This window comes from Tiliqua scincoides, chromosome 6 (genome assembly GCF_035046505.1).
Source record: "Tiliqua scincoides isolate rTilSci1 chromosome 6, rTilSci1.hap2, whole genome shotgun sequence".
NCBI lineage: Eukaryota > Metazoa > Chordata > Lepidosauria > Squamata > Scincidae > Tiliqua > Tiliqua scincoides.
The window spans coordinates 23,544,158-23,569,303 of record NC_089826.1 but is presented as its reverse complement, the minus strand read 5'-3'; the positions used below and the strand labels follow the sequence as shown (position 1 = coordinate 23,569,303).

At 47.0% G+C, this 25,146-nt stretch overlaps 2 protein-coding genes across 3 annotated transcripts in view; one reads left to right on the top strand and one right to left on the bottom strand.

Annotated features, from left to right (window-relative positions):
* RPL34 (ribosomal protein L34) overlaps nucleotides 1-25,146 on the bottom strand; it is a 338,386-nt gene that overhangs the window by 215,473 nt on the left and 97,767 nt on the right. The gene's annotated exons all lie outside the window — the stretch shown is intronic.
* The window catches only part of LEF1 (lymphoid enhancer binding factor 1), a 141,294-nt gene continuing 130,228 nt past the window's right edge, over nucleotides 14,081-25,146 (top strand). For both annotated transcript variants that reach the window (XM_066631578.1, XM_066631580.1), the window contains exons 1-4: nucleotides 14,081-14,241; nucleotides 15,123-15,357; nucleotides 17,708-17,771; nucleotides 19,411-19,544. In XM_066631578.1, the coding sequence (XP_066487675.1) occupies nucleotides 15,145-15,357; nucleotides 17,708-17,771; nucleotides 19,411-19,544 (411 nt within the window). In that variant the 5' untranslated portion in view covers nucleotides 14,081-14,241; nucleotides 15,123-15,144. The remainder of the gene's footprint in view (nucleotides 14,242-15,122; nucleotides 15,358-17,707; nucleotides 17,772-19,410; nucleotides 19,545-25,146) is intronic.

Here is a 25,146-nt window from a genome sequence, read left to right as displayed (position 1 = left end):
AAGCCAGCATGTTCTGTTAAGTACACAGAACAAAGTATTTACTGCTTACATGAAAGCAGGGAAATTTAGGTGACAAGTTTCTGATTTTCCATGCTTTTTGGGATACAAAATAAAAAAAATATGAGTTTTTATTTTATTTATTTATTGGATTTGTAATCCGCCTTTCTCCCCAGAATGCACCCAAGGCTGCTAACAATATTTAAAAGTCATAAAATACATAAAATACATAAAATACAACAATAAAATAGATAATAAAAACAACCAGCAGCAATAAAACCAGCAGTAAAAACAATTGTTAAAAGTGGCCATCATGCCCTCCATCAGGCAACAAAGTCTTTCTGAAATAAAAACTTCAGGCCTTACCAGAAGGTTAATAATGAAGGAGCTGTTTTTAAAGCTATCTTTAATCCCGAGAATCTTGCAACCAGTGCGGTTTAACAACATGAAGGTAGGAAATGGGATTTTAGTGCTTTTTTCCATTGTTACAAGGCATTTAAAAGTAAAGCCCAGTATCAGCAGTGAGTTAATTCAGTGGATGCCAAATCAGTGGATAATGAGGCTTGACCCATAAAGCAAATTACTCCAAAAGCCACACCATGCCACAACACAATCTGTGAAGCCAAGGCAAACAAATCGAAAACAGATCGTGCTTCATTCTTCAAGTATCCCACCCACTCTCATGTATCCCAGCATTGTCAACCATTGTTATATCTAGAGCAGGGGTGCCCAAACCCCAGCCCAGGGGCCACTTGTGCCCTTGGGGACTCCCAAACTGGCCCGCAGGGAGCTCCTAGTTTCCAATAAGCCTCTGGCCCTCCGGAAACTTACTGGAGCCCATCCTGGCCCAACACAACTGGTCTCAGTGTGAGGGTGACTATTTGACCTGTCACGTGAGCTGTGGGACAAGGGCTCCCTTCACGGCTTGCTGTTTCACGTCTGTTATGCAGCAACAGCAGCAAAGGGAAGGTTGATCTTGCTTTGTGCAAGGCCTTTTACAGGCCTTGAGCTATTGAAAGACCTTCATTCATTCCTACAAGTTCCATCTCCAATATATTTATTTATGTAAATTTATTTAAATTTGAAATGTAAATTAATTCTTTTTTTAGGGCCCTCAACACAGTGTCAGAGAGATGATGTGGGCCTCCTGCCAAAAAGCTTGGGCACCCCTGATCTAGAATAATCAGGGAAAGACCTAATGCCACTCTGTGGGGAGTGAGAAATTCCTCAGGGCTCTTTCCCCATTGGGTGTAGACTGAAGTGATAGAAGTTCCATAGAAAAAGGGGAAAAAATATTTGTTGAGGGCAGTTTTCAAACTGCTATATCTCCATCTCTATAACTCTATATCACCATAGATAAACTCTATATCTATACATATCTATAAATAAACTCTATACCTCCATAGATCTCACGAAGGCTTTCGACCTGGTCAGCAAGGACGGCCTCTTCAAGATTCTCCCCAAGATCGGATGTCCACCCAGGCTCCTCAGCATCATCAGATCTTTCCACAAGGACATGAAGGGCTCTGTTGTCTTTGATGACTCCACATCAGGCCCCTTTGACATCCGAAGCAGAGTGAAGCAGGGCTGTGTTCTTGCGCCAACCTTGTTTGGGATTTTCTTCGCTGTCCTGCTGAAGCATGCCTTTGGAACTGCAACAGAAGGCATCTATCTCTGGACCAGAAAGCTCTTCAACCTCTCCAGACTGAGAGCAAAGTCCAAAATCCAGCTGAAATGCCTGCGTGACTTCCTCTTTGCTGATGATGCAGCTGTCACCACCCACTTTGCCAAAGATCTCCAGCAGCTCATGGATCGTTTTAGCAAGGCCTACCAAGATTTTAGAATGATGATCAGCCTTAAGAAAACAGAGGTCATGGTTCAGGATGTGGACTCACCTCCCTGCATCACAATCTCTGCATATGAACTGGAGGTTGTCCATGACTTTGTGTATCTTGGCTTAACAATCTCTGACACTCTCTCTCTTGATACCGAGTTAAACAAACGCATCAGTAAAGCAGCTACCACGTTTTCCAGACTCACAAAGAGTCTGGTCCAACAAGACGCTGACAGAACATAACAAGATCCAGGTCTACAGAGCTTGTGTCCTGAGTACACTTCTGTACTGTAGCGAGTCACGGACTCTTCGCTCACAACAGGAGAGGAAACTGAACGCTTTCCACATGCGCTGCCTCCGATGCATCCTCGGCATCACCTGGCAGGACAAATTTCCAAACAACACAGTCCTGGAACGAGCTGGAATCCCCAGCGTATATACAGTGCTGAAACAGAGACCCCTGCGTTGGCTTGGTCATGTCATGAGAATGGGCGATGGCAGGATCCCAAAGGATCTCCTCAATGGAGAACTCGTGCAAAGAAAGCATCCTACAGGTAGATCACAGCTGTGATACAAGGACATCTGCAAGAGGGATCTGAAGGCCTTAGGAGTGGACCTCAACAGGTGGGAAACCCTGGCCTCTGAGCGGCCCGCTTGGAAGCAGGCTGTGCAGCATGGCCTTTCCCAGTTTGAAGAGACACTTGGCCAACAGTCTGAGGCAAAGAAGGAAGGCCCATAGCCAGGGAGACAGACCAGGGACAGGCTGCACTTGCTCCCAGTGTGGAAGGGATTGTCACTCCCGAATTGGCCTTTTCAGCCACACTAGATGCTGTTCCAGAACCACCATTCAGAGCGCGATACCATAGTCTTTCGAGACTGAAGGTTGCCAACAACAATGATGGCCAGAAATCAGCACTTTGTTCTCACAAAAAGCTCATTAACTGCAAATGACAGAAGATAAAATACCAAATCTTGATCATATTTCAAGTTATGGGAGTGCTCAATTTTCATGTAGGCTGCTTTTCAGCAGTAACACCTCAGCACTACTCAGCAGCTGTGAGCCTGAGGGCCAGATATAAAGCTTCCGGGGGCCCCATCCGGCCCCCGGGCCTTATGTTTGACACCCCTGGTCTAATCTATGTCACACTTTAACTTATACTCTGTACCCATCACAAAACAACAACAACAACAAAATGTATATATGCCACAGAAAATATGCCCAAACAGAAAGAGTTCTATTAATATGCAGGGGTGCGCATTAATTTCAGAAAATGCTAAAGTGCAGGATCTGTTTGTTCCTCTCAGCACTTACCAGGGCCAAGCACAATGGGCCTGCACTAGTCCCAAGAGAGCAGTGATCTGTTTTGATGTTTGTGTCTGCTTTGTTTCTTCAGCCTTAGTTTGATTTATACCAGCAGTGCAACCAGGGAAGGTGGGCAAAGAGGCAAAGAGTGACCTTAGTTTGTTTTGGTTAACACCTATTTCACAGCCACAGAAGGAGCAGGCCAGAAGTGAGCAAGAGGGGAGAAAATTGACAGTATAAAATATTCAAACTCAGGCATATTCTGATCTGTATGTCCACATCCTGAACTATATGTTGGTCCAGAAGGCTCCAAACAGAGTCTCAAGTCTGTGCCAACAAAACAGCCAGCACAGACTTGAGAAGCCCCATTGCGGGGCTTGGGGATTTCCCTTAGAGAAGGAAACAAAAGTCCCCTTCCCTGAGGAGACTTCTGGCAGTTTCCCAATGCCTGCTGGATACAGTGGTAGCCACTTTGGCACTGTTGCTCCAGCGGGTGCTAGAAAACTCAGGGTTGGGCTTCCCAACCGCAAGGCTTTGGTTCACTACTTTGACTGAGTGACCCAGGCCAAACTTAAATGGCTGGACTTTCTGGTCCTGAGCATAGGCAAAGAGTAACTCTTCCACCTGTCATACAACCAGATGCCTATGTTGGAATGACAAGGAGTAACTCCTCCTGCCCTAGCAGCAAGCATTTCTATACCTTGAAGTAGTGGATCTCACCCTTTCTCATCTTAATGGACAAAGTACTAGACAAAGTACTAGAATTATCAAGGCACACCATCAGTTTTTTGACAATTGACAAGGCACCACTGGCATTCCTGGAGGGGTGACCCGCCCCCAAACTCCTATAGCACACCAATGTGCCATGCCACATTGCTTGAAATTGCTGCCTCAAAGATAATTCTTGTCCAACCAGAAACTCAGACCAACCAAAGCATCCAGAAGACAACCTCACCATGAAGATGACCTTACAGTACCATGAGGTTGATCACTTTAAATCCCTTGCCACTGGAGAATCACAGCTGTCTCTTGTCACCCTAATAAGAGACCTTGGTACAAACATGGTTATGCATCCAAGCTTGACATGAAGGTATTCCAAGGAGAAAGGATAAGGATACTCACAGTCTCTTAACAAATTACTTTTACACAGCTGCTTCAAAATGGCTTCAGGCCTTCAAGATGGAGTCAGACCTAAGCAGAAATTTTATGATGTTCTTCACACCCTCATCTTATTCTGTCATGCTGCATTTTTGGGTGGCTTCTCTTTTCTGTTCATTCCAGTGCTTTGGGGCTTTTTAGTTTGACAGCTTTTTCATTTAGAAAGCACACAGTTACAAGGGGGGCATCATCAGAATTCTGGAGCCCTTGAACATGAGCCTTATGAGTTGCCCACTCATATGCACCAGCTTACCCCCTCTGTCCGTTAAATAGAGGAAGGTATACCCCCTCTGTCTGGGCAAATAGAGGAAAGTTGTCTTTCATGCCGCTGCTGCAGTGATAGTATCCATCATCCATCTCAATCACATAGCAGGACAGTCTGGTGCTGATGCCCCTAGGCAAATTTCTCTGTTTGCCACCTGCTGGGCCTGATGTTTCTTCTCAGCTCAAGTCTTTTGAAAACAGACTTAAACACAGAATCTGGGTTCTCCTGTGGATGACATTGCCACACCTGTGATAGGAAAAGTCCTGGCACTGCACCCAATCCCACTGTGTTCAACTGACCATAAATGTTTGCAAATTACTAAACATTGCAATCTTATGCACAATAACCTGGGAGTAAGACATTAGACATAGTAAGACTTAATTTTAAGTAGACATGCATGGTATTGCACTGTTACATTGCAATTCTGTACGTTTACTCAGAAGTCCCACTGTGTTCAAGGGGACATAGGCCCCAATCCTATCTAATTTTCCAGCACCAGTCCGGCTACAATGCAGCCACAACGTAAGGTAACAAAAGTTCCCATCCCTTAAGGAGGCTTCCGTGACTGCTGCCCCACCACAAGGTTCAGTTGCATGCCCCCAGTGGCATCGCTAGGGGGATGCAGGGGGTGTGGGCTGCACCGGGTGATGTGCACAGGGGGGGGTGATGCGCAGTGGGGGGGTGACGCACAGTGGGGGTGACACACTAAAATCACGGTGGTTAGGAGTAACCTCATCATAATATATACTGTTGGATGTGGAATTTCGAGCGAAATACAATGCAAAAAACCAGAGTGAAATATCTCCTTTCTATCAAAAGTTATGGCCAAAAAACCGGAGAACAAAAAATGCATGGAGCCCTATGGAAAGTGAACCTGAGTCGTATTGTGTGTTTACTCGTGAGTAGGTGAACGTGCCTTAGTCCTTCGGAAAGGGCAGGCTGAGAGGAATCCAGTGACACCAGAATGGTCCTGATCCAATGAATGCAGCCCCCAAAACACCTGAGAAGGTAGTCCCTCCTTCCAAGCAGACAAATGTATTGAGCCCTATGGAAAGCGGAACTAAGCCTGAAAGTAAGCAAACATGCCTTGACTGATGGTCAGGCCAGGCAAAGGGGAATGTGAAGCCACCAGAATGGTCCTGATCTGATGGAACTGGAGCTCAACAAATGCTCCAGAAGGCAGCCGCCCCCCCCCCCAAAGGATTGAAACAGAGGCTGATAAGGTGAACTTTTTTGAGACTTGCAAAGCCAGGTGGATCCTGACAGTGATCTGGTTAAATTGAACTGGGCACTGGGCAGGGCTGAAAACCTTACTGGTTTTTTTTTTTTTTTGGGGGGGGGGGTGTTATTGCAGGCAGGCTACAGAGGAAATTCACTTGGTGGACCAGGGCTGGCTTCTGCTTATTTAATTATTTGTTTTACTTTAATTATTTATACTTATTTATTTTAATTTGCCTGATGATGTCACTTCCACCATGACATCATTTCTGGTGGGTCTTGGACAGATTGTCATTCTAAAAAGTGGGTCCCAGTGCTAAAAGTTTGAGAACTGCTGCAATAAGGTGTTAGCAAGTTTACACCCTTGGGGGTATGTGACACCACTAGTGACTAAAATCATAATTTGGAGGAATAATACCATCATGTTATATATCAATCAATGTGTAATTTCATGCAGAATGTGTTCTATCTTTGTTCTATCAAAAGGTACAGCCAAAAAACCAGTGGGGGCAGAGTGATGGTACATCACCACACCCACCACCTGGGGTGTTGCCCCACCCACTGCAGGGGTGTGTGTGTGACACGCTGGTATCTCGCACCGGGTGACGTGAACCCTAGTGATGCCACTGCATGCCCCATTGGTACAGCTGCACTGGCATTGGAAAACTGGATAGGATTGGGCCCTTACTCTCAAATAAGTGTGTATAGATTTGCAACCTTGGCCAATCGATAAAATTAATTTTAGTATATTATTCAGAAAATAGCATCAATCTGGGAGTTCTTTCTCTGATACATTTCAGTTGCCGTTTAGTAACAACATACTGTAGCTAAAGTTAAATCCATAGGAAACAGCTGTATTTAACAAAGCTCATTATAATTAACAACACTGCATGTGGAGGTTCTAAAAAATTTTTGCCCTGGTTGAAAAAACCTCCAAAACCATGTGTTTTTTTTTAAAAGAGTTGTCAATGGCTTGTATTCTCTGTTACCCCCACCCCCACCACAGCAGATCTTCCAGAGTTTACTGTGTCTGAAAGGAGGCTCCCTAATTAGGATTTAATCTGAGAGGCAGTTTCTCCCTCCCTCCCTACTTCTCACTGTAAAACTGTGATGATGAAGGTTTTTGCAGTGAGTCATGGAGGGGAAGAGAAAAATAATAATAATAAAACCTCTCATCATCATCATCATCACCTTTGTTCTGATTGTTTCAGCTGGAGAAAAGAGCAGTGCAAGGGATATTATTTGTTGCTAAGATAATATTGACAGTGGAAGACATGGAGCTGCAGGGAGTGCAAACTGAGAGCAAGCCATTCTTCTCCTGGAGAACAAATGTCAACATGCCAAACAGAAATCTAGAAAGGGGGTGCAGGGAAATGCAACTGATTGCTTTTCTTTCTGAAGCTGCCCCAGCCAGAGTGTTCAGGGGAGGGCTGTGCCCAGGCTGGGGGGCTGCTTCCCCCTTCTCTCTTTTCACACTTTGCAGCTGCAACGCCCCCCCTTCCCTTCTTGCATCTTGTTTTCTGCTTCCTTACCCGGAAGAAAACCCTTCCCTGCTCAGCTGGCAACTCTGAGCGCGCACACGTGGAAAAGCTGGCGCGGCTCCAGCTCCCTGCCAAATTTAGGCACACAAAGAGGCCGGCGAGGGGAAGCAAAGCAGGATGAAAGAGGCAGCCGGCAGGGCATCAAAGGGAGCCGCCGCCCCGCCCCGCGCGCCCCGCAGCCCCGCCCTCTGCCTATTTAAGGACAGCCTCGCAGCCCAGGCCTTTTTCTCACGCAAGCGCTCCGCGCCTTAGCTTGGAGCTTTGGCAAGGAGTCTGAGCGGGCTGTTCTCGGTCTGCAACTCAGTTAGATGCGCCTTGCACGCTTTTGAAGGCTGCAATCCGAGGCACAATTTCCTGGGAGCAAGTTCAACTTAGCGCAATGGGGCTTACTTATGAGTGGGGAGGCAGGGGAGGCAGTGCCTCTCCACCAGAGTCCTTGCAGTGAGTGAGGAGGCAGTGCCTCCCCACTGGGGTCCTGTCCTGTGAAAAGCACCGCGCGCGGGCTCTGGATGCTTGGGCACCTCACACGGTGCTTTTCAAAGGACTCTGGTGGGGAGGCACTGCCTCACCTGCCTCCCCACCCACTGCACTTCCAAGGACTCTGGTGGGGAGGCCCTGCCTCCCCATCCACCGCACCTCGCTGCTGAGTAGACTTGGGTAGGATTGTGCTCCGCTGTAAATTACGAAGAGACTTTCCAGGCAGCACGTTGCCTTTTCCCACAAACTTCTTTGACCTTTCGAGTTTCTTTGCCATCTCACTGGCCCATCACGTGATGGGCTCCGAATATTTGGAGGCAATTTGCTGCGCGTGTTGACGTCGGAATAAGGCTGCAATCCTATGCACGCTTACCTGGGAGTAATCCCCATTGTCTCTAATCGGACTTACTTCTGAGTAGACATGCTTGGGCTGTAAGTCTCCCCCCCCCCCCAATACATTTCCCAGCCAAATCTTCAGGGGATATCAAGCTGAATTCAGCGGTACTCGTCACGCACGCTTACTAAACTGGCGGGCGTATTGAGTCAGCTGGTCTTACTCCCGAGTAGGCGTGACTCGGACCTGCGGATGTATTTCGACATGAGTAGCGGTTCCCCCCCCCCCATATAATCGATATAGGGCTTAAAGTAAATAAAAATAAAAGATATAGGGCTTAAACAGCCCCCGTCCCTGTTTGCAGCTGATGAGCCCGTGGCGTGTAAAGCGATAATAAAGCGGAGTTGTCTCACCCGCCCCCCCTTGCCTAGTATCTGGGGCAGTGGCATAACCAGAAGGGGTGCAAAGCCCTAAGTTTTCCAGGGAGCCTCACCGCAGCGTGCAAGGGCCCCCCTCCCCTTCGGAGCAATTCGCCTCCGATTTCCCCTCCGAGGGGGAGGCTCCCTGCAAAACTTAGGGCTTTGCACCCTTCTAGCTACGCCACTGAGGGGTTTAAGCGTGTCGGTCCCGCCTGAGAAAGTGTGTGGGCGCTGGGGGGCGGGCGGGATGGCTTCTTTCTTCACCTCTCCTGCTGTCTGCTTCACTTTTAGTCAGTGCCCCCCGCCTTTAATGCTGCTGAGCCTGTGTTGTTTTACAGCCGATTTACTCATATCCTGTGGGGTCTGTCTGTGGTTGTGATCCTAACCTGGAAGACCTGGAAAGCAGCAGCACGCTGGCTTCCTAGTCCAATGACCCCTGGGTTCTGATGATGCATCTTCCTTCCTGTCCGTCGGGGGCGGGGGGGTGCTTATTCAGCTCCCGTGTTGAGAAGGGAGTTCTCCCCTCCCCCCCCCGATTTCTCGACTTGCCCTGTTTCCAGTGACACCGTTCAGACGTTCCTCCCCTGACTTTTCCGACTTCCTTTCTTTAACCCTCTCAAGTTCACGAGCCTCCTAACCTGACCCTGCCTTCTGGGAGTTCACGCGCCACGCAGCCCAGGTAATGATTAACGTGTGAATGCCGCGTCATGAAGAGGGTTTGCTGGCTGCAAAGGAGCCGCCGTGAGCTGGACTTGTTTGCCCAGCTTTCTGGAGGGGAAACTCCGCACGGCAATGGGTGTTCCTGCTCGGATACCCCAGCAGCGCAAATGGGGCGTAGGGCTCTCTACCATTCCGCTGCTGGGGACACACCGTCCAGTTCCGTTCCGTTTCCTTTATCCTCTGTCAGTGTTTCTTCTATACAGTAACGTGGTCTGCACTCTGGTCACCCACAATGGAGAGGTTCTGGTCCAAGAACCAAGGGCCCAATCCAATCCAGCTTTCCCGCACTGATGCAGCTATGCCAACGCTGCACCTGCAGTGGGGGGAGGAGGGACAGTCAGGGAGGCCTCCTCAACGTAAGGGAACATTTGTTCCTTTACCTTAGGGCTGCATCGGTGCTGGAAAGTTGGATAGGATTGGGCCCCAGGCTCACAATCCTATTCATACTCAATGGGACTTAGGGCCCAATCCTATCCAACTTTCCAGCACCAGTGCAACCGCAATGCGGCCAGAGATAACGGAACAAACATTCCCTTACCTTGAGGAGGCCTCTGTGACTTCCCCCCTAGGGCAGAATACACTGCAGGCCCCATTCACTGCACCAGTACTGGACAATTGGATATGATTGGGCCCCTACTCTTCAATCAAGGTGCACAGGTTCACCTGAGTTTACTCAGACAGTACTCACTTGGAATACAATCCTATGCACACTTACCTGGGAGTAGCTGCCACTGGGCCCAATCCTATCCAATTTTCCTATGCTGGTGCAGCTGTGCCAACGGGGCATGAGCTGCAACCTATGGTAGGGAGATAGTCAGGGGAACATTTTTTCTCTTATCTCGAGGCTGCACCGAAGCTGGAAGGTTGGATAGGATTGGGCCCACTGAACTCAGTGGGACTTACTTCTGAGTAGACATGCATAAGATTGCACCGTGTTGAGTTTTTGTGTGTGCTGGAGAACCTCAGACCAGCCCCAGCGTCTTTCTGCAGCCCAATTCTATACAATTGTCGTCCGCAGTTCCAGTGCTGGGCTAGGAGTGGGTTCGAACCAACCACCTTAGGCCAGTCACTTGTCTCTTCACGGAACCTACCTCACAGGCTTGTTGTAAGGAGGCAGACTAGGCGGCAGAAGAACCTGTCCTACACGCAGCCCTAAGATCCTTGGATGAAAAGTATGATCCGAATGAATAAAATTCTTACTCAGACACAAGTCCTAATTAAATGGTGCTTTCTTCGATTTTGATCGAGGTGGATGGCACTTACTACACTTTTTACTCCTAAGGAAGCCTGCATAGGCTCGCCTGCTCCGAACTGTAATCAGCCCGGGCTGCATTTGTCCCTACTTCTGAACACACAACCTCGTGTTCTCTCCAGTCCGAGAATCTGGCGTTGGCGAGTCGGTTTTCCTGAGCTGCTGCTCTTGTCCTAAATCATTCAGCCTCCCCCCCCCCATCCCACGCCTTCTCCTCGCTCTTGCCTGTCTTTAGAAGAGTCCCACAAGGGGGGGGGCGTTGGGAGGACCTCCAGCCCACATGAAAGAGAAGAGGGTTTTTCTTCTTCTTTTGCTTCAGTTAAAACAAAACCCATCGAGGGGCCGCGGCTCCTTTCTCTGTAATTAAACACACAGCTCATTTTGCCAGGGACTAATTGGGGGGGGGGGGTGCTGCTGTTGCTGTTCGGATTTCGCCCCCCCCCCGGCCAGGGGGAAGGGGCATCTCTCTGGCACCCGGTGGAACTGCCCGCCTTGTTATTTCACAGTCAGAGTGTTGGGGGGGGGGAATTACCAAACGATGGGGATGTGGCTGCTGGAAGGGGCGGGCGAGAAGGACAGATTGAGGGCGCATTTCAGAAACAGGCACAAAATCCTTCCCTAATTGTTTTATTAGAGGGATCAGATTAATCCTAAACCTCCGTGCGAACGGCACTCCCTGGAGAAAGCGGCTCTCCCCCCATCCTCCGGGGCCCGCAAACAGGCAACCCCAACACAATTGACACAAATCTCGTTGCGACTGGAAAGGACTGCGCCGCCCGGCCTCGATTTCCAGTGGCAGCGCCAATCGATTGGACACGTGCTAATTGGAGCCCCGAACGCGAATCGTGGTGACAGCTAATAGCGAGCTCTTCAAAAAAAACACCCACCCGATGCATTGGGGATGAGCGCTGCGGACCACAAGGGTTCGTACGCAAAGTTCTGCGGGGCTGCGCGTCTCCCCGAAGCCTTCCCGCTTGGCCTGGACTGGCAGGTCCAAGTGGACCCGAGAGTGTGAAAGAGCCAAAGGCGAAAGACATGCGTGCTGTCCCAGGAAACCCTCGTCTGCGCAGCGTTTCCGAAGCAGGTCTCTACTCAAACGCATCCTCCCAGTCCTGCCCTCGCCAGTTCGCCCCCCGCCCCCCCTTTTGCCTAAGTGGTTCCCATGAGGTCATTTAAACGACAGTGATGGGGGAGCATTCGGGAGGGTCCTGCAAGGGGGGCTGGCTGTCCCAACTAGTCCCAAGAAGGGCGAAAGCGGACCCCCATTAGAAGCGCAAGATCTAAAGATCTAAGATCTAAACAGCGATAGTCCTTGGAAACTTCGCAGCCTGCGAGGGGCCGGAGGAGCTGCCCCGACATAGCAAGCGCAGTGCCCGCTTCCCAGGGGGTGCCAGCCCACGGTCTCACCCAGCACAACGTGCTCCCCAGCTCTGGAGGCACTTGATCTACGTGTCAGCCGCAGGGAGCGACTCACGACCGAGCCCGCAGGCAGCGGGTCAAGCTGCGTCTTGCACAGGGTCGGCCTGCAAATACTGCAGCTGTAGGATCTCGCATTGGGGGGGTCGTTCCCCTCCCCCCCCCGCTTCATGAGAACGGACGCTGCATGGCTGAGTTGCGTTGGTTTTTAACCCTCAGCTGCAATTTTGATCCTAGGAGGCAGGAAGGAAATGGTGATAGCTCGAAAGCACTCCCCAGATTTGGAAAATCAACTTGGAAAACGTCGTCCTTGGCTCTTTACATGACCGTCTCGGAAGGGGTTAAAAAACGTCCTTAGAAAATGGGCTAAGCGTCGGGCTTCCCTTTTCTCTCTTGGCACAGCCGTGCGGGTTTTCAGTGTCGTTGCAACACTGAAGGGTCATCAGAACACCCTCTAGGAAGTCCAGTCGAGCTTACTGGACTTTCTTGCACAAGATCGAGCTGCAAGGGTTTTATATTCTCCTCCCCCCCCTTCTAGTGCAGATTAATAAGAGGAAAAAACAAACCAAAACCAAATAAAGCGCCTATTCCTCCTTAGCACGCTAATAAACTCAGCACAGTTATGAGCTTACAGGTGAGCAGGGACTGGGTGGAATGAGGAGGACTCCTGAGAATAGGTGCTTTATTCAGCTCAACGCTGTACGTGTGTACTCGGAAGTAAGGCTGCAATCCTATGCACGATTTCCCGGGAGTAAGCCCCACTGAACTCAATGGGACTTTCTTCTGAGAAGACATGCATAGGATTGTGCCCCAAGTCCCTCTCACTTACTCTCAAGTAAATATGCCCGGCCTTAAATGATCGGGATCTTTTAAGGGTAGCAGCGGGGATCGCGTGGCGGAGCCAATTTTCTGCGATTCCTAGTCAGATTCTTGAGATGCTGCTGATCCAGGCCTGAGAAGGAGGCGTCTCTGTTGCCCTTTTTCATTCTGGATCTTCCCCAGCTGGTGCCTTACCCGTTTTAATCAGCATTTTAAAAATGTTTCGCTTTGTTCCCCCTGAAACGGTAACTCGCCAACAATCCCAAACCCACCCACCCACCCCATTAGCTTCCCCTTGCAGCTACAAAACAATTTCACCACGTCTCGCCTCCCCCTTTCTCTCCCCCCCCCAAAAGGGGGAAGTCTTAACAAAGCAGCCCTAGAAAATAGAAAAAGAAAGAAAGCAAAGCCCTCCTTGTTCCAGATTTGTCTGAAGATGTTCAGATAACTACGATTTGTCCTCTCTGGAGAGCTCTCCTTAGGGAAAGAGTGAATTAGAAACCTCCACCCCTTGGAAGAGTTGTTTCCTTCAGACCCTCGTCGCTTTTTGGGGTTTGGTTCTGTTCAGCCCCATTTAAATCACGGAAAATAATAAACGATGTCAGGAGAATTGGGGGGGAGGGCGACCGTCGAACTGATCCAAGAGCGAACAGTTGGGGAGGGGGCGCGCCTGCCTCTCTGGAGCCGGGAAAACCTCCAGCTGACCCATTTTCCGACTTCAGGCTACCTTTCCCCCCCCTTGCAACCTCCCCAACTTTCAGACCCTGGCGGGCACCTTTCCCCGGGTGGGAAGGACTTGCTGGCGGGGCCCACTGCTCTGCGCCCGGGCCCCGGGTGCCTTCCTTCCCCCCCGCCCTCCCCTCTCGGTGCGGATCCATTTCCTCTCCTCCCTCCCTCTCCGGAGCGTCTATCAATGCGCTGTCAATCCGAGCGGCGGCTTCCCTTTCATCTTCCTTCCCTTCCCCTCCCCCCTTTCAGCGGAGGAGGAGGAGAGGAGTGGGTGGAGGGGATGTTAAAGTTACGCACAGGGGGAGGGCGGGAGGCAGGCAGGCAGGCGGGGAGCGCGCGCGAAGGACGCAGGCAGGCAGGCAGGCAGAGGCAGCCGGGCAACTGCCTCCCTCGCTTCGCACGGAGCTCACCCCGCGAGGAGGACTCGCGCGGCCGAGCCGGGGGCAGTCCGGCAGCGGCGTCTGCGCAGCGCGCTCAGGTGCGCGCGGGAAAGAGGCGCCCCAGAGCGAGCGCTCCTCGGCCCGCGCGGCTCCACCTGGGGCGGGAAGCGGCAGGCCCCGAGCCGGCTGCCGGCTGCCTTCTCCGGAGCAGCCCCCGACCGGCGCCTGGAAGAGCGTGGCGAGGGGGCGCAACTTTGGCGCGTGTGGGAGGCGCCCCGCCCGCGGACTTCAGCGGCACCTGGGGGCTGCCCTGCGCCGGGGGCCGGGAGGAGGAAGACGAGCCCCCGGCCGAAGGGACAAAGGCGGAGAGTCCTGCTGGGTGGGTGCGCCTTCTCCTGTCTCTCCCCCTTCCGCCCCTCCCCACTGGGAGAGGGCTTCCCCCAGGAGGACTCGAGGCCGAGAAGCCCTCTGCGAAGACCCTGGCAGGCAGGCAGGCAGGCGCTCAGGGCCCCTCCCCACGTTGCTCCCAAGGAATGGAGTCTGAGGGCACGGTCCTGGGCATGTCTACTCAGAAGTAAGTCCCAGCCTGTTCAGTGGCGCTGAGAGTCCATGGGGCTCGGTCCCAGGAAAGTGTGGCTAGGATTGCAGCCTTGGAGCCCCATCCTATGCCTGTCTACTCAGAAGTAAGTCCCAGCGGAGTCAGTGGGGCTTGCTCCCAGGAAAGTGTGGCTAGGATTGCAGCCGGAGTCTCCAGATCTCAATCCCCAGGCTCCCCCTCCCCCCCCCAAAGTTTTTCTCCTTGCTGAATAAGCACCGCGCTGTGTTTCCAATCGGACAGTCACCTTTTTCGGCTTGGCTTCTTTCAAGGAGTGGAAGGGGGGCGAAGGAGGACTGGAGGGTCAGCGGGAAAACTTGGCGGCCTCCTTTGAAGAAACCAGGCGACCAGGATGGGGAGATCAAAGCCAACGGGAAGGGACACCAACTTGCCCAGGCTTTCCCGTCCTCCGGCTGCAGACACAACAGAAACCGGGAGGGGGAGGGGTGGTGCGAGTGTCTTTTCTGCGAAAGGCAGGCCAGGCCAGGAGATCAGGGCGACCGGGGAGCCACTCTCCCCCAGGTGTTTGGGTACGGGTGGCAGGGAGAGGGGAGGAGGAGGGCGTGCGACTGAGAGCCAGCAGAGCCCGTCCTCCAAGACTTCCATAATTCCTGCTATTCCTCTCTCCTTCCCTCCCTCCCTCCCTTTACTCCCGGGTGGAGCAGGCTCCGAAGAGCGGCCACTGCCATGCCTCAGCTCTCGGGAGCCGGAGGAGGCGGCGGGGGAGACCCGGAGCTCTGCGCCACCGACGAGATGATCCCTTTCAAAGACGAAGGCGACCCCCAGAAGGAGAAGATCTTCGCCGAGATCAGCCACCCGGAGGAAGAGGGCGACTTGGCCGACATCAAGTCCTCGCTGGTGAACGAGTCGGAGACCATCCCCAACAGCAACGGGCACGAGGTAGGGGGGCAGAGGGGAACCCTGGGATTCGGTGACCAACAGCTGATGGAGCGGAATCCACTTCTGGAGTGGGCAGGGATCAGGGAGCTCGACAGCAAGTTAGGCACGGGCTGCACTCCCATCCCGCTCTTTGGGTGGGTTTTGGGGGGCGCCCCACATTGAGTGCTCCAACAGTGGGAAAGCTCTGGGGCGCCATCATCTCCTGGCAGGCCTGCTTTCGAGTGGGTGGCTTCATTCTTCTAATCTGGGAAGATAAAAGAGTCCCAAAGTTGGCCCCTGCGAGCTTCATACTTGATCACTCGCCTTTTCAAAAAGGGTTTTTGTTTTTGAAAGTGCTAAAGCAGACTTTTTCCGGGCCAGCGAAAGAAGGGTGTGTGTGTGTGTGTGTGTGTGTGTGTGTGTGTGTGTGTGTGGAAAACGGGAAGCTGGAAGCTGCCAAGTGGAATACTGTTTTGACCACGGCGCTTTGAAAACTGATCCTGCAAGTTCCCCATGAATGAGTAGCGCTTGGCGTGCGGAGGAGGGAGTGGAGTTGCAAGCTCTAGTCGCGGAGCCTTTTGCTCCCCCCTCCCCATTTCGACGGGGGAGTGGGCGGGCAGGCAGGCAGGCACAGAGGAGAGGAACAGCGATTGCATGACGCTTTCGCATTCCTTCTGATCCTTCCCCAACTTGAGTCGCTACTGGATCTCCCAATACATGTTTTCAAGTGTGCTGGTTCCTCCCGCTGCCCCTTCTCTTGTCCGCTTTTGGCAGGGCAGCCTCCTGTCTGCTGTGCCTCTGCAGATGGCCATCAAGCCTCCCACTTGATCTGAGGTCAAAACTTTAGTTTGGTGCGTTCTCTGTGCAGTGTCCCGGCTGCACTCCTGCCCTTGCCTTGATGTAGTACAGAAAGGAGCAGAGTACACAGACACACGTGGGCAGTTAGGGCACCTTTCCCTGACTCCAGAGGGTGAACTGAATGGGGTAGGGGCAGAAGAAGGAGGAATAAAGACACCAAGAAATTAAAATCTGATGGATTCTTCAAGAGGAAAACTGGGGGAGGGCAGAGGTTTCTTTTGGAAAACTGTGTAACCCATGTTTTATAAGCAAGCTTGAATAGGTTCAGGGCTGTTGTCTGAAAAGCCATTATAGCCTTAGGCGAGAAGACCTCTTGCATATATTTGTTGCCAAATAAAGCTGTGTAGGCTGAGCTGACTCATGCACTGAAAAACCTGAAGGTCAGTAGTTTTTGAGGCTGGTTTTATTTGCTGGGGGAAAGAAGCAATTTTAAAATACAGTACATCTGTAATAGCAAGTGGCTTGGCCATTAGAGCTAGTAGCTGCTTCTAAATTGGACTGGCAGCATTCTTTTCCCTGTTGCTTCTGTTATCACTTTGATAAAGGCACTACAGTTTTAGGAAGTAGATATGGTGGCTGTGTACCACCCAAAACAATCAAGGGGTGGTCCCAACCAAAAGTAAGTTCCATTAAAAACAAAACGGGATTTACAGTTAAGGCCCAGTTAAGGCTGTAGTCCTGTGCATACTTTTATGGTTCATTGAGTTCATAAGGATTCATTTTGATACTTTTGGTTCAATTGCAAATGTGCTTGTATTTGGGCTGTCTTTTGAAGGTTTGGATTGTACACTCTCTCACTGGCTTTCATGCTTCTGTGCTGGGCATTGCATTATATTGAATGGAACTAATGACGTTACTTTGTTGTTGGCAACCTTCAGTCTCGAAAGATGTTACTTTATTTGGTTACTAACTAATAAATATTAGTGTTTGGTATCTGCAATAACTAGTGCTTATCTATTAGTTCTTGTAGGTTGATGCACCTATAAAGCATGCTTATTTGTTATGATATGAGAGTAGTGCGAGAGCTCTTTCCTTCCCAAATCAGTTTTCATGGCGCAGGAGAAGGTAGGTTTGTATGAATCACAGGATCATATAATAGCATTAAGCCAAGAGTAGCCATGAAATTCCTTGGGTTAAAATCACTAAGGTCAGAGCATTAGTCATAAACTCTTTAAAGGATTTGCATAAACTGTTAGGCAACTTATCAACATTAAAACAAACTAGAAGGCCTTTTTAAGCTCGGGTAGTTCAGAGATTCTTATGACACAATTTTTCACTAAAATGAAAACTTCTTTTAAAAAAAGGACTTTAATAAATCAGAGCCATGATTGTGTTACTGCAAATTCTGAAGTGCAAATGAAAAAAACAACACTTAAACAATCAGTTTTAAAACACATTATCCCTTTTTTCTTAAAATGATGTAAGGAGGGTTTGTGTTGGATCAGTTTTTATTAGGGGCAAATGTAAAAAGGAATAGAAATATGTTGATAACTGGTGAATTGTTTTTGTCCAGGTGTCCAGGCAAGGCCAAGCTCAGGAATCTTACCATGACAAAGGCAGAGAACATTCTGAAGAAGGTGAGAGAGATTATTCTAACTTCTTATGTAAAGTTCCAGATTTTGCTGGAAGTGGACCTGTAATGCTGACTTCTTAAAAATAATAAGTATAATCTGTGTTCTGGTAAAATCATAATTTGACATACCTAAGTGCAGTTTATCAAGGCCTTGAACCATGTGAATATTGGTTGTTTGACATTTAACTTCCATTTATTTGAACATGCCCTCTCATGTCAATATAATTCGGTGGGTGAGCCCCTTCTCTTCTTATGCAATGGAAGTGTTGCCACAAGTTACTCAAGGGTCCAAACTGTTTTAAAACATAGCATTAAAATTGCTGTTTACTCAATACAAAGGCATTGTTACCCTTCTCTACTACCAGCGAAAAACATTGTATTTACTCCCTCCCTGCTTGTGATTTAAATCTAGAAAATGGGTAATTTCATTTACTACTCTATGACTTAAGATAATAATAATAATAATAATAATAATAATAATAATAATAATAATAATAATAATAGATATACTGCTTTTCAACTACAAGTTCACAAAGCGGTTTACTGAGAAAAATCAAATAACTAATGGCTCCCTGTCCCAAAAGGGCTCACAATCTAAAATATGCAAAAGAACGCCAGCAGACAGCCACTAGAACAGACACTGCTGGGGTGTGGTGGGCCAGTTACTCTCCCCCTGCTAAAAAAAGGAGCACCCACTTGAAAAAGTGCCCTTTAGCCATACATGGGGGCGAAAGCATCATCATTATGTGAAAGCATCACCATTCCATCAATTTGCTAATAATTTGAACTGCTAATTACCTAAATGTCTTGCATATTCCTTCAGTCAGATAGCTACTGTAGATGATGTTTTTCAGTAAGACTGATTAGGTGTCCAGAATTTGCTAGTTTACATTTCACTCCTCAGGGTGGACGTTTCTTCTTTCATAAGAGCTGAGTAACCTTTTCCAGAAAGGATTAGAACATGAATTCAGTGTAAAATTCAGTATTTCAGCTTCAGACTGGGTGCTTGCAAAATATCCATTGTCATTTAAATTAGATATTAAACAGATTAAAAATGGAATACCCGGTGTTGAATAGGCCCACCGCTAGCAGCAGGGTAATGTTGTACACTAGCCTGAACTCTTTTTTCTCCTTAATTGCTTCTAATTGGCAGTACCCTGCCAATAACCAGAATAAACTTGTTCATACTACATGTATCTAGCCTACAAGAAAGAAGTTAAGCTTTTAAAACTTGTTAGAACATCCTTTTTTTCCATCAGAGCACAGCATATGCTGGTTACTTCTTATAAATAACCTCTAATCCTTACATGTGGTCTTAAATCTTATTTTAAGTTTAAATATTCTTGGTACTGTATGTGCTGAGATTTTGTAGAGTGTGTCATTTGTATTTCCAAATTTGCCAGAAGTCAGACATTAGAACCCATTAAAATGCATTACTGATGATGGTTGAAAATCTTATATGAATTTTAATACTGCTGTATTCTTTTAAAAGACTTAAAAATTTTAACAATAACAATGATGACAAAAATGTGGGCATTTTTTCCCCAGAATTGAAAACTGCTTGGAGAATATTAATCGTGCCATATTCTATAAGGATTCCTATGACAGTAGGAACACTAATTAATAATTCTTGCTTTTTGCAGGGAAACATACAGATGGTGGCTTATACAGTAAAGGACCTTCTTACTCTGGGTATTCTGGGTATATCATGATGCCAAATATGAATAATGATCCTTATATGTCTAATGGATCACTTTCTCCACCCATCCCTAGAACAGTAAGTTGAAGTTGTCTGTATACTCATGTACAAACCACTCTTTGGAAAGGCAAGTTTTGTTCACTGATTAGCAAGCCTTATGGTTTCGCCAGGATTTGAGACATATGCTTTCTACTAATTAAGATGCTGACTGTGCATTCCTGCCACTCAGGCAAAATTTCTAGCTGTGTATAAGCTTTTGAGGAATTTTCAACAACCTACAAGAGATGAATTTGCAATAATTGTGAATTATACAAAACTGTGCTGTGGAATGACTTGTGGCAGATGTGTAATGGATGGTGTATATATATGTGGTTCTCATTGTGAAGTGGGTCTCAGTACAATATTTGTGAACGCACCTCCCAGCAGATCTCTGGGTTGGACTAAAAAGGTTCTAGGTTCAAACGTCCATCGGCTGCGCGCAATAAATGGGTTGTTAGAACTGGTGAATCTTTGTAAACATTTGTTTCCTCTGAGTCTTTTTTTCAAGATCTCTAATACATTCACTGGCTTTCTCATGCCCTCTCCTTTTTAAATTGAACAATGCTGAGTATGGGAGGCAGTTTTAAAATATATGCATTGGAATAATCTCAGTGTCTTATCAATTGATACCTATAGCCTTCCATAAGGGCCGGCTTGCCTATGATGCTAACTGAAAGGCTTGCATCAGCTTGAGGGGGGATCAGCCAGCTGACAAGACATGCCCCACCACGTATCTGCTTTCCAGCCCACTGCTCACCAAATTGCTTCAATTTGCAGCAGCAGTCCTCCTCTTCCTCCAGTGGTGCTAGAGGAAGAAAACAAAAACAAACTGCCACTGCCTTTTTGCTTAGAAAAGCAGCTGAATGAGAAAGGAGAGGAAGAGCTTGGAGATGTGGAGCCCACCCCAACCCTTGCCTCCTTATCTCAGGCTTCAGTACCGCCTCCTTCCTCCATGTCATCCTGTTTAATTGAAACAGGATTAACTGAGCATGCTGGGAGCCCCCAGCATGCTCCACTCACCCTGTTTATTTCTGATGGAACACAGCACAGAGGAAGGAGGTATTGCTGAAGCTCAAGGTAAAGAGGTGGAAGGATGGGTTTTGGGTTGGCTCATCCTCCTTGCCCACTGGGTCGCTTTCATAAATGGCACTGGAGGAAGGGGGAACCTGCTGCTGCTGGCTATGCAAAGTGACAGTGGTGACATGTGCACAGAAAGGCAGCAAAATGTGATGCAGCCTCAGGCAGTGGCCAACCTTTGCCAAGATTTGCCTTTCATTGTAAGCTACTCTTTTTACACACATTTTGCTTAAAAACGTGTAAACTTTTTCAGGGTCCTTAAATGCTGTTAAGATTTCTCTGTGTCTTGGGCACTTGCTAGTATCTGTGAAAATTTTACCTTTTGGCTTACTCAAATGTTTGGGGTGTATTGTATGAAGACTGGAGAAGCCATCTGGGTTGAAGGATTTGTGAATGTTGCATGTATTTTTATATATTTCTTCTTGTCGGGTGGCTGGAGTAAAGTAGTTGTTTAGCATCTGATTGCACTGGTCGAAGCCCATATATATGCTCTCTTGACTTCTGCAGTTGAACCATTACATGTTTAAGGTTCACATGTATTCCAGATACAGATGAAATACTCTCTTAGGAATGTAAAAAATATGTATCTATTAAGAAGACATACTTGGCAGGAAGATAGGGTCTGGCTCTACCTCTCTGATGAATGTACATGTTTTGTCAGATGTAGATTGCCATTGTTTAATATTTTGAAAGGCCCTAAAGTTAATCCTATAAGCACAGTTGGTATATAACATCTGAATAATGGATAGATTTTTCTGAGAGAGCTGTATGGGCAGATAATATTGACTGTGCAACTTGCTTTTTATTATGCCTTGATATCTATCTATACATCTTTTTTCCTAGCATAAAACTGCTATGTTAAAGTTTGTAATTGAAACTGAATCCATGAAGGTTCAGAATGTAGAACTGAGATCTTTTGAAGTTATCTCATAGTTGAGTGTCTTTCTCCATGTTTGCTGTTGGCTTATTAGAGATTAGTAATGGCTTTGATTAGATGTTTGGCATGTGTACTGGATAATAGCAGTGTTCTAAATACTAAATTATCTTTGTTTCCTTTCAAACTGAATTTTTTGTGTGTGTGTGGAAGAGAATGGAATGTATATTATTCCCAAGATGGGAATAGTTTTGGTGGTGTTAAACTTCAAAAGTTATTTTGTTAAACAGCCAAATGGTTACTTAAAGTGCAATTATAGTGCTTTTATGTCTATAAAGTCGTAATCTATTTTGAGTAAAAAGGCAGATCATTGATAAAATGGTGTGCTTCAACATTCTTAAATACTTGAAGATCATTTACTAAGAAGAGGAAGTCTCTTGTAGAAGGTAAAGGCTCTTGTTGCATTTGAGAGCATCTTCATAGATTCATTTCTGTTCTATTGGCATCAGTTTGGTTTTTTCACTTAAATTGCAAGGTTATAAACTTTGTGCTTTGTCTGATTTAGTGATGGTAGCATTAGTGCTAGAAATCACAATACTTAAAAACAGAGCTCTTGCTCAACTTCCTTCCAGAGCTCTTCTTGCTTCCTTTCTTGCTCATGAAACAACCACAGGAGTTCCCAGAAGGCAAATCCTCACTGGATGTAAGCTTGGAAGGGTGGGGGGAATGGCCTGGAGGAATTTTTGCTCACAGAATTGATGGTCATGGGAGTGATTAAGCACTTCCTTACAGATGACCCCACCACCCTCACATTTGAGTTAACTTTGGCTAATATAAGTATGAGAAATTGCATTTTCTGGAGTAATGTAATTCCACACTAACTGAGCACCATTAGCAGAGATTAACTTGGTGTCACTGTCTTTTGGTTTCTCTCAGATAGAAATAGTTCTGATAGGTGATGTGAGGGACTGACCATTTGTGTGTGGATTTTCTTTATGGTGCAAGTGAAATTCTGCATTAGCATAACAAAGCATCTACCTGTTGACAACATCTGTTGTCCTAAGAGTGTTAGACAGGATTTGAAGCAGCTGGGGGTAGTGAATTTTTCACACTGTTTTGAGAAGCTTGACTTGTTCATGCAGGAAATCTGATGAATACCTGTATGTATTTAAATAGAGTGGTTGGTTGATTTCTGAGAAATATTCTGTTTATTTATTTAGAATATGGCATATAATATGTACATTGACTTATATATCAATTAGACTAGATCAAATGTCAATATCCAGTTCATCCAGCCATTCAAGGACAGAGTTACCTTCATTGAAAAAGTCAGACCATGGGCCTCAGTTTGCAGCCAGACACAATGTGGTATATGGTTTGGTGGAAGAACCCGCAGTCACACTGTGGGGTAGATACTAGCCCCCATTTAAACATTGAGTCCTGACTAACACCATGTAGGGTATGGATCCTGTTCAAAGTTTTCCAGTGCTGGTGAAGTAAGTCGTAACCTAACGCCTTAAGTGTAGGATTGTCTATATAACTACACGTTTCTGGGCATTCGACTGCCCATTTAGCTTTCCATTGGACATTGATGTTAAAATTGTTGGGCAGATGTTGTGTGAGTGCCAGAGAAGCCTTCCTGGATTTAAGCCTTCTGATTGATGTACTGGTAGAAGTGAGTTGTTGGTGATTTTTCTATATTCTTTCACTAAAGCCTCTTGTTTCCATAGGGTTGGTGGTGCTAAGTGCTCAAAATGGGGAGCCAACAGTCAGGAATGGGTCTTATACAGCCACTTATGATCCTCATGGTTCCATTTAATCTGGCATCAATCTTGCTAGTATGACAGTTGTTAAGCCATACTGGAGTACAGTATTCTACTGCAGAGTAGATCAATCCTAATGCTGATGTTCTGAGAGTGGTGGCTGAAGCTCCCCATCTTGTTCCTATTAATTTCTGCAGTATGTTGTTCCTGGTATTGATTTTTGCGAACGTGTTCTCAAGGTGTGACTATAAGAGAGAGTGTGGTCCAAAGTTACTCCAAGATATTTTGGATGAGGATTGTAAGGGAGTAGGTTGTTGTTTAGATAGAGCTTCGGGGCTGCGTTAGCTAATTTATTGTTACGGTGGAAGCATGTAGTCACCGTTTTGCTGGTTCTGGGTATTAACTTCCAGTCAGCAAAATATTTTCCCAGGATCTTGAGGTCTTCTGAGAGGAGGCCATCCAACACCTCCATGTTTTTCCCCTGCATTGCTAGAGCCAAGTTGTCGGCATATCCAAATTTACGTCCCCTTGTTACTGGCAAGTCTGAGATGTACAGGTTAAATAGTGTGGGTGCCTTTACAGAGCCTTGTGGGAGGCTGTTGTTTAGCTTTCCTACTTTACTTGCATTGTCCCCCATTATGATCTGGAAAGATCTGTCACTTAGCATATATTCTCTTAAAGCTTTGTAATAAACATGTAATCTGTTTTTTAAACAAATGTTAGAACGCTTGAGTGAATTTCTTTTTCATAAGATATTGACCTAGTTCTAGAGTTCTTAGAGTTCTGAGTTCTAAGTTGTATGTATAAGTCTCTTTTTGTCATGGTTTCGAATGCATGAATGAAAGCTGAAATTTTCAGGTGTTTGGAAAAACTGTTTCTCTGTGGTTTTATATTAATGACTTTAGTTGTAAATCTGTCTACATTAAATCATTTTTGCCCATCGTTGGATATACACAACAGGAATAAAATGTTTACACCTGTGGGCTGGGCAAAAATGGGTTAAGGTGGACCAACTTCAGAGTTATGGGATTTACTTTGTTTCTACTAAGAACTCTGTGGTATACTTACTGGAGCATATGCAAGGTAGTGGCTCATAGAGGCAGACACGTATAGTAGTTAGAATGTAATAAAAGGAGTATCTCTGAACAAATGATGCACAGGAATTTGTTTTCAGTTCCAGAACTAACCTCCCAGTCAAGTCACAAAAACCAATTTATGCTTTTCTCAGACTTTTAAAAAAGTTCAGCTGCTTAATTTGGGAGCAGGGGAGCCTTTTGTTATTGCAACAATTTGGAATCAAAACTCTTACCTAGCTACTCCAAACCACCCACAGATCTACGAATAGTAGATCTGATCTAGCTTCCTTCTCCCAATCTACATGATATATTTAGTAACCCCTTGTGTAGATTTGTGAGGATTGTAGTTTTCTGGATGGATGAAGTCTTTGGAATCAGGTCAGATATAGAAAGGATATCACTTTGAAGATCCTGTCACCTTTTGCATTTCTGGAATTTCTTTGAACTCATAAAATTAAACTAGAAAATGCTTTTCCTTCCTTCCTAATTAGGGTACACTGTATTAGAGGACTCTCACGCCATTGTGTGCTTGGAAAGTCTCCTTTTCTGAAGTTTTTTCATGTAACAGTGAAGAAAAACTTAACCTATTAATGTTTCACTTCGCTTGGCTTATTAGATTTTTATCCTAGGGGCCAAGTGAACTGGGAGGGCGTTTAATTCATCTTTGAGAAATAGGGTATTGTCAATAGTAATGTAGTTTGCCACCACCTGTAGAAACTCTTTCTGGATCTGAATAACCACTGGTCAGTTTTAAACTTCCCATTTTGGCACAAAGTGATCAAGTGAGTGGTGGCAGCTCCAAGTTTTTCTGGCTGTAACAGACTGTCTTGACCCCTTTAGGTCTGTCCAGG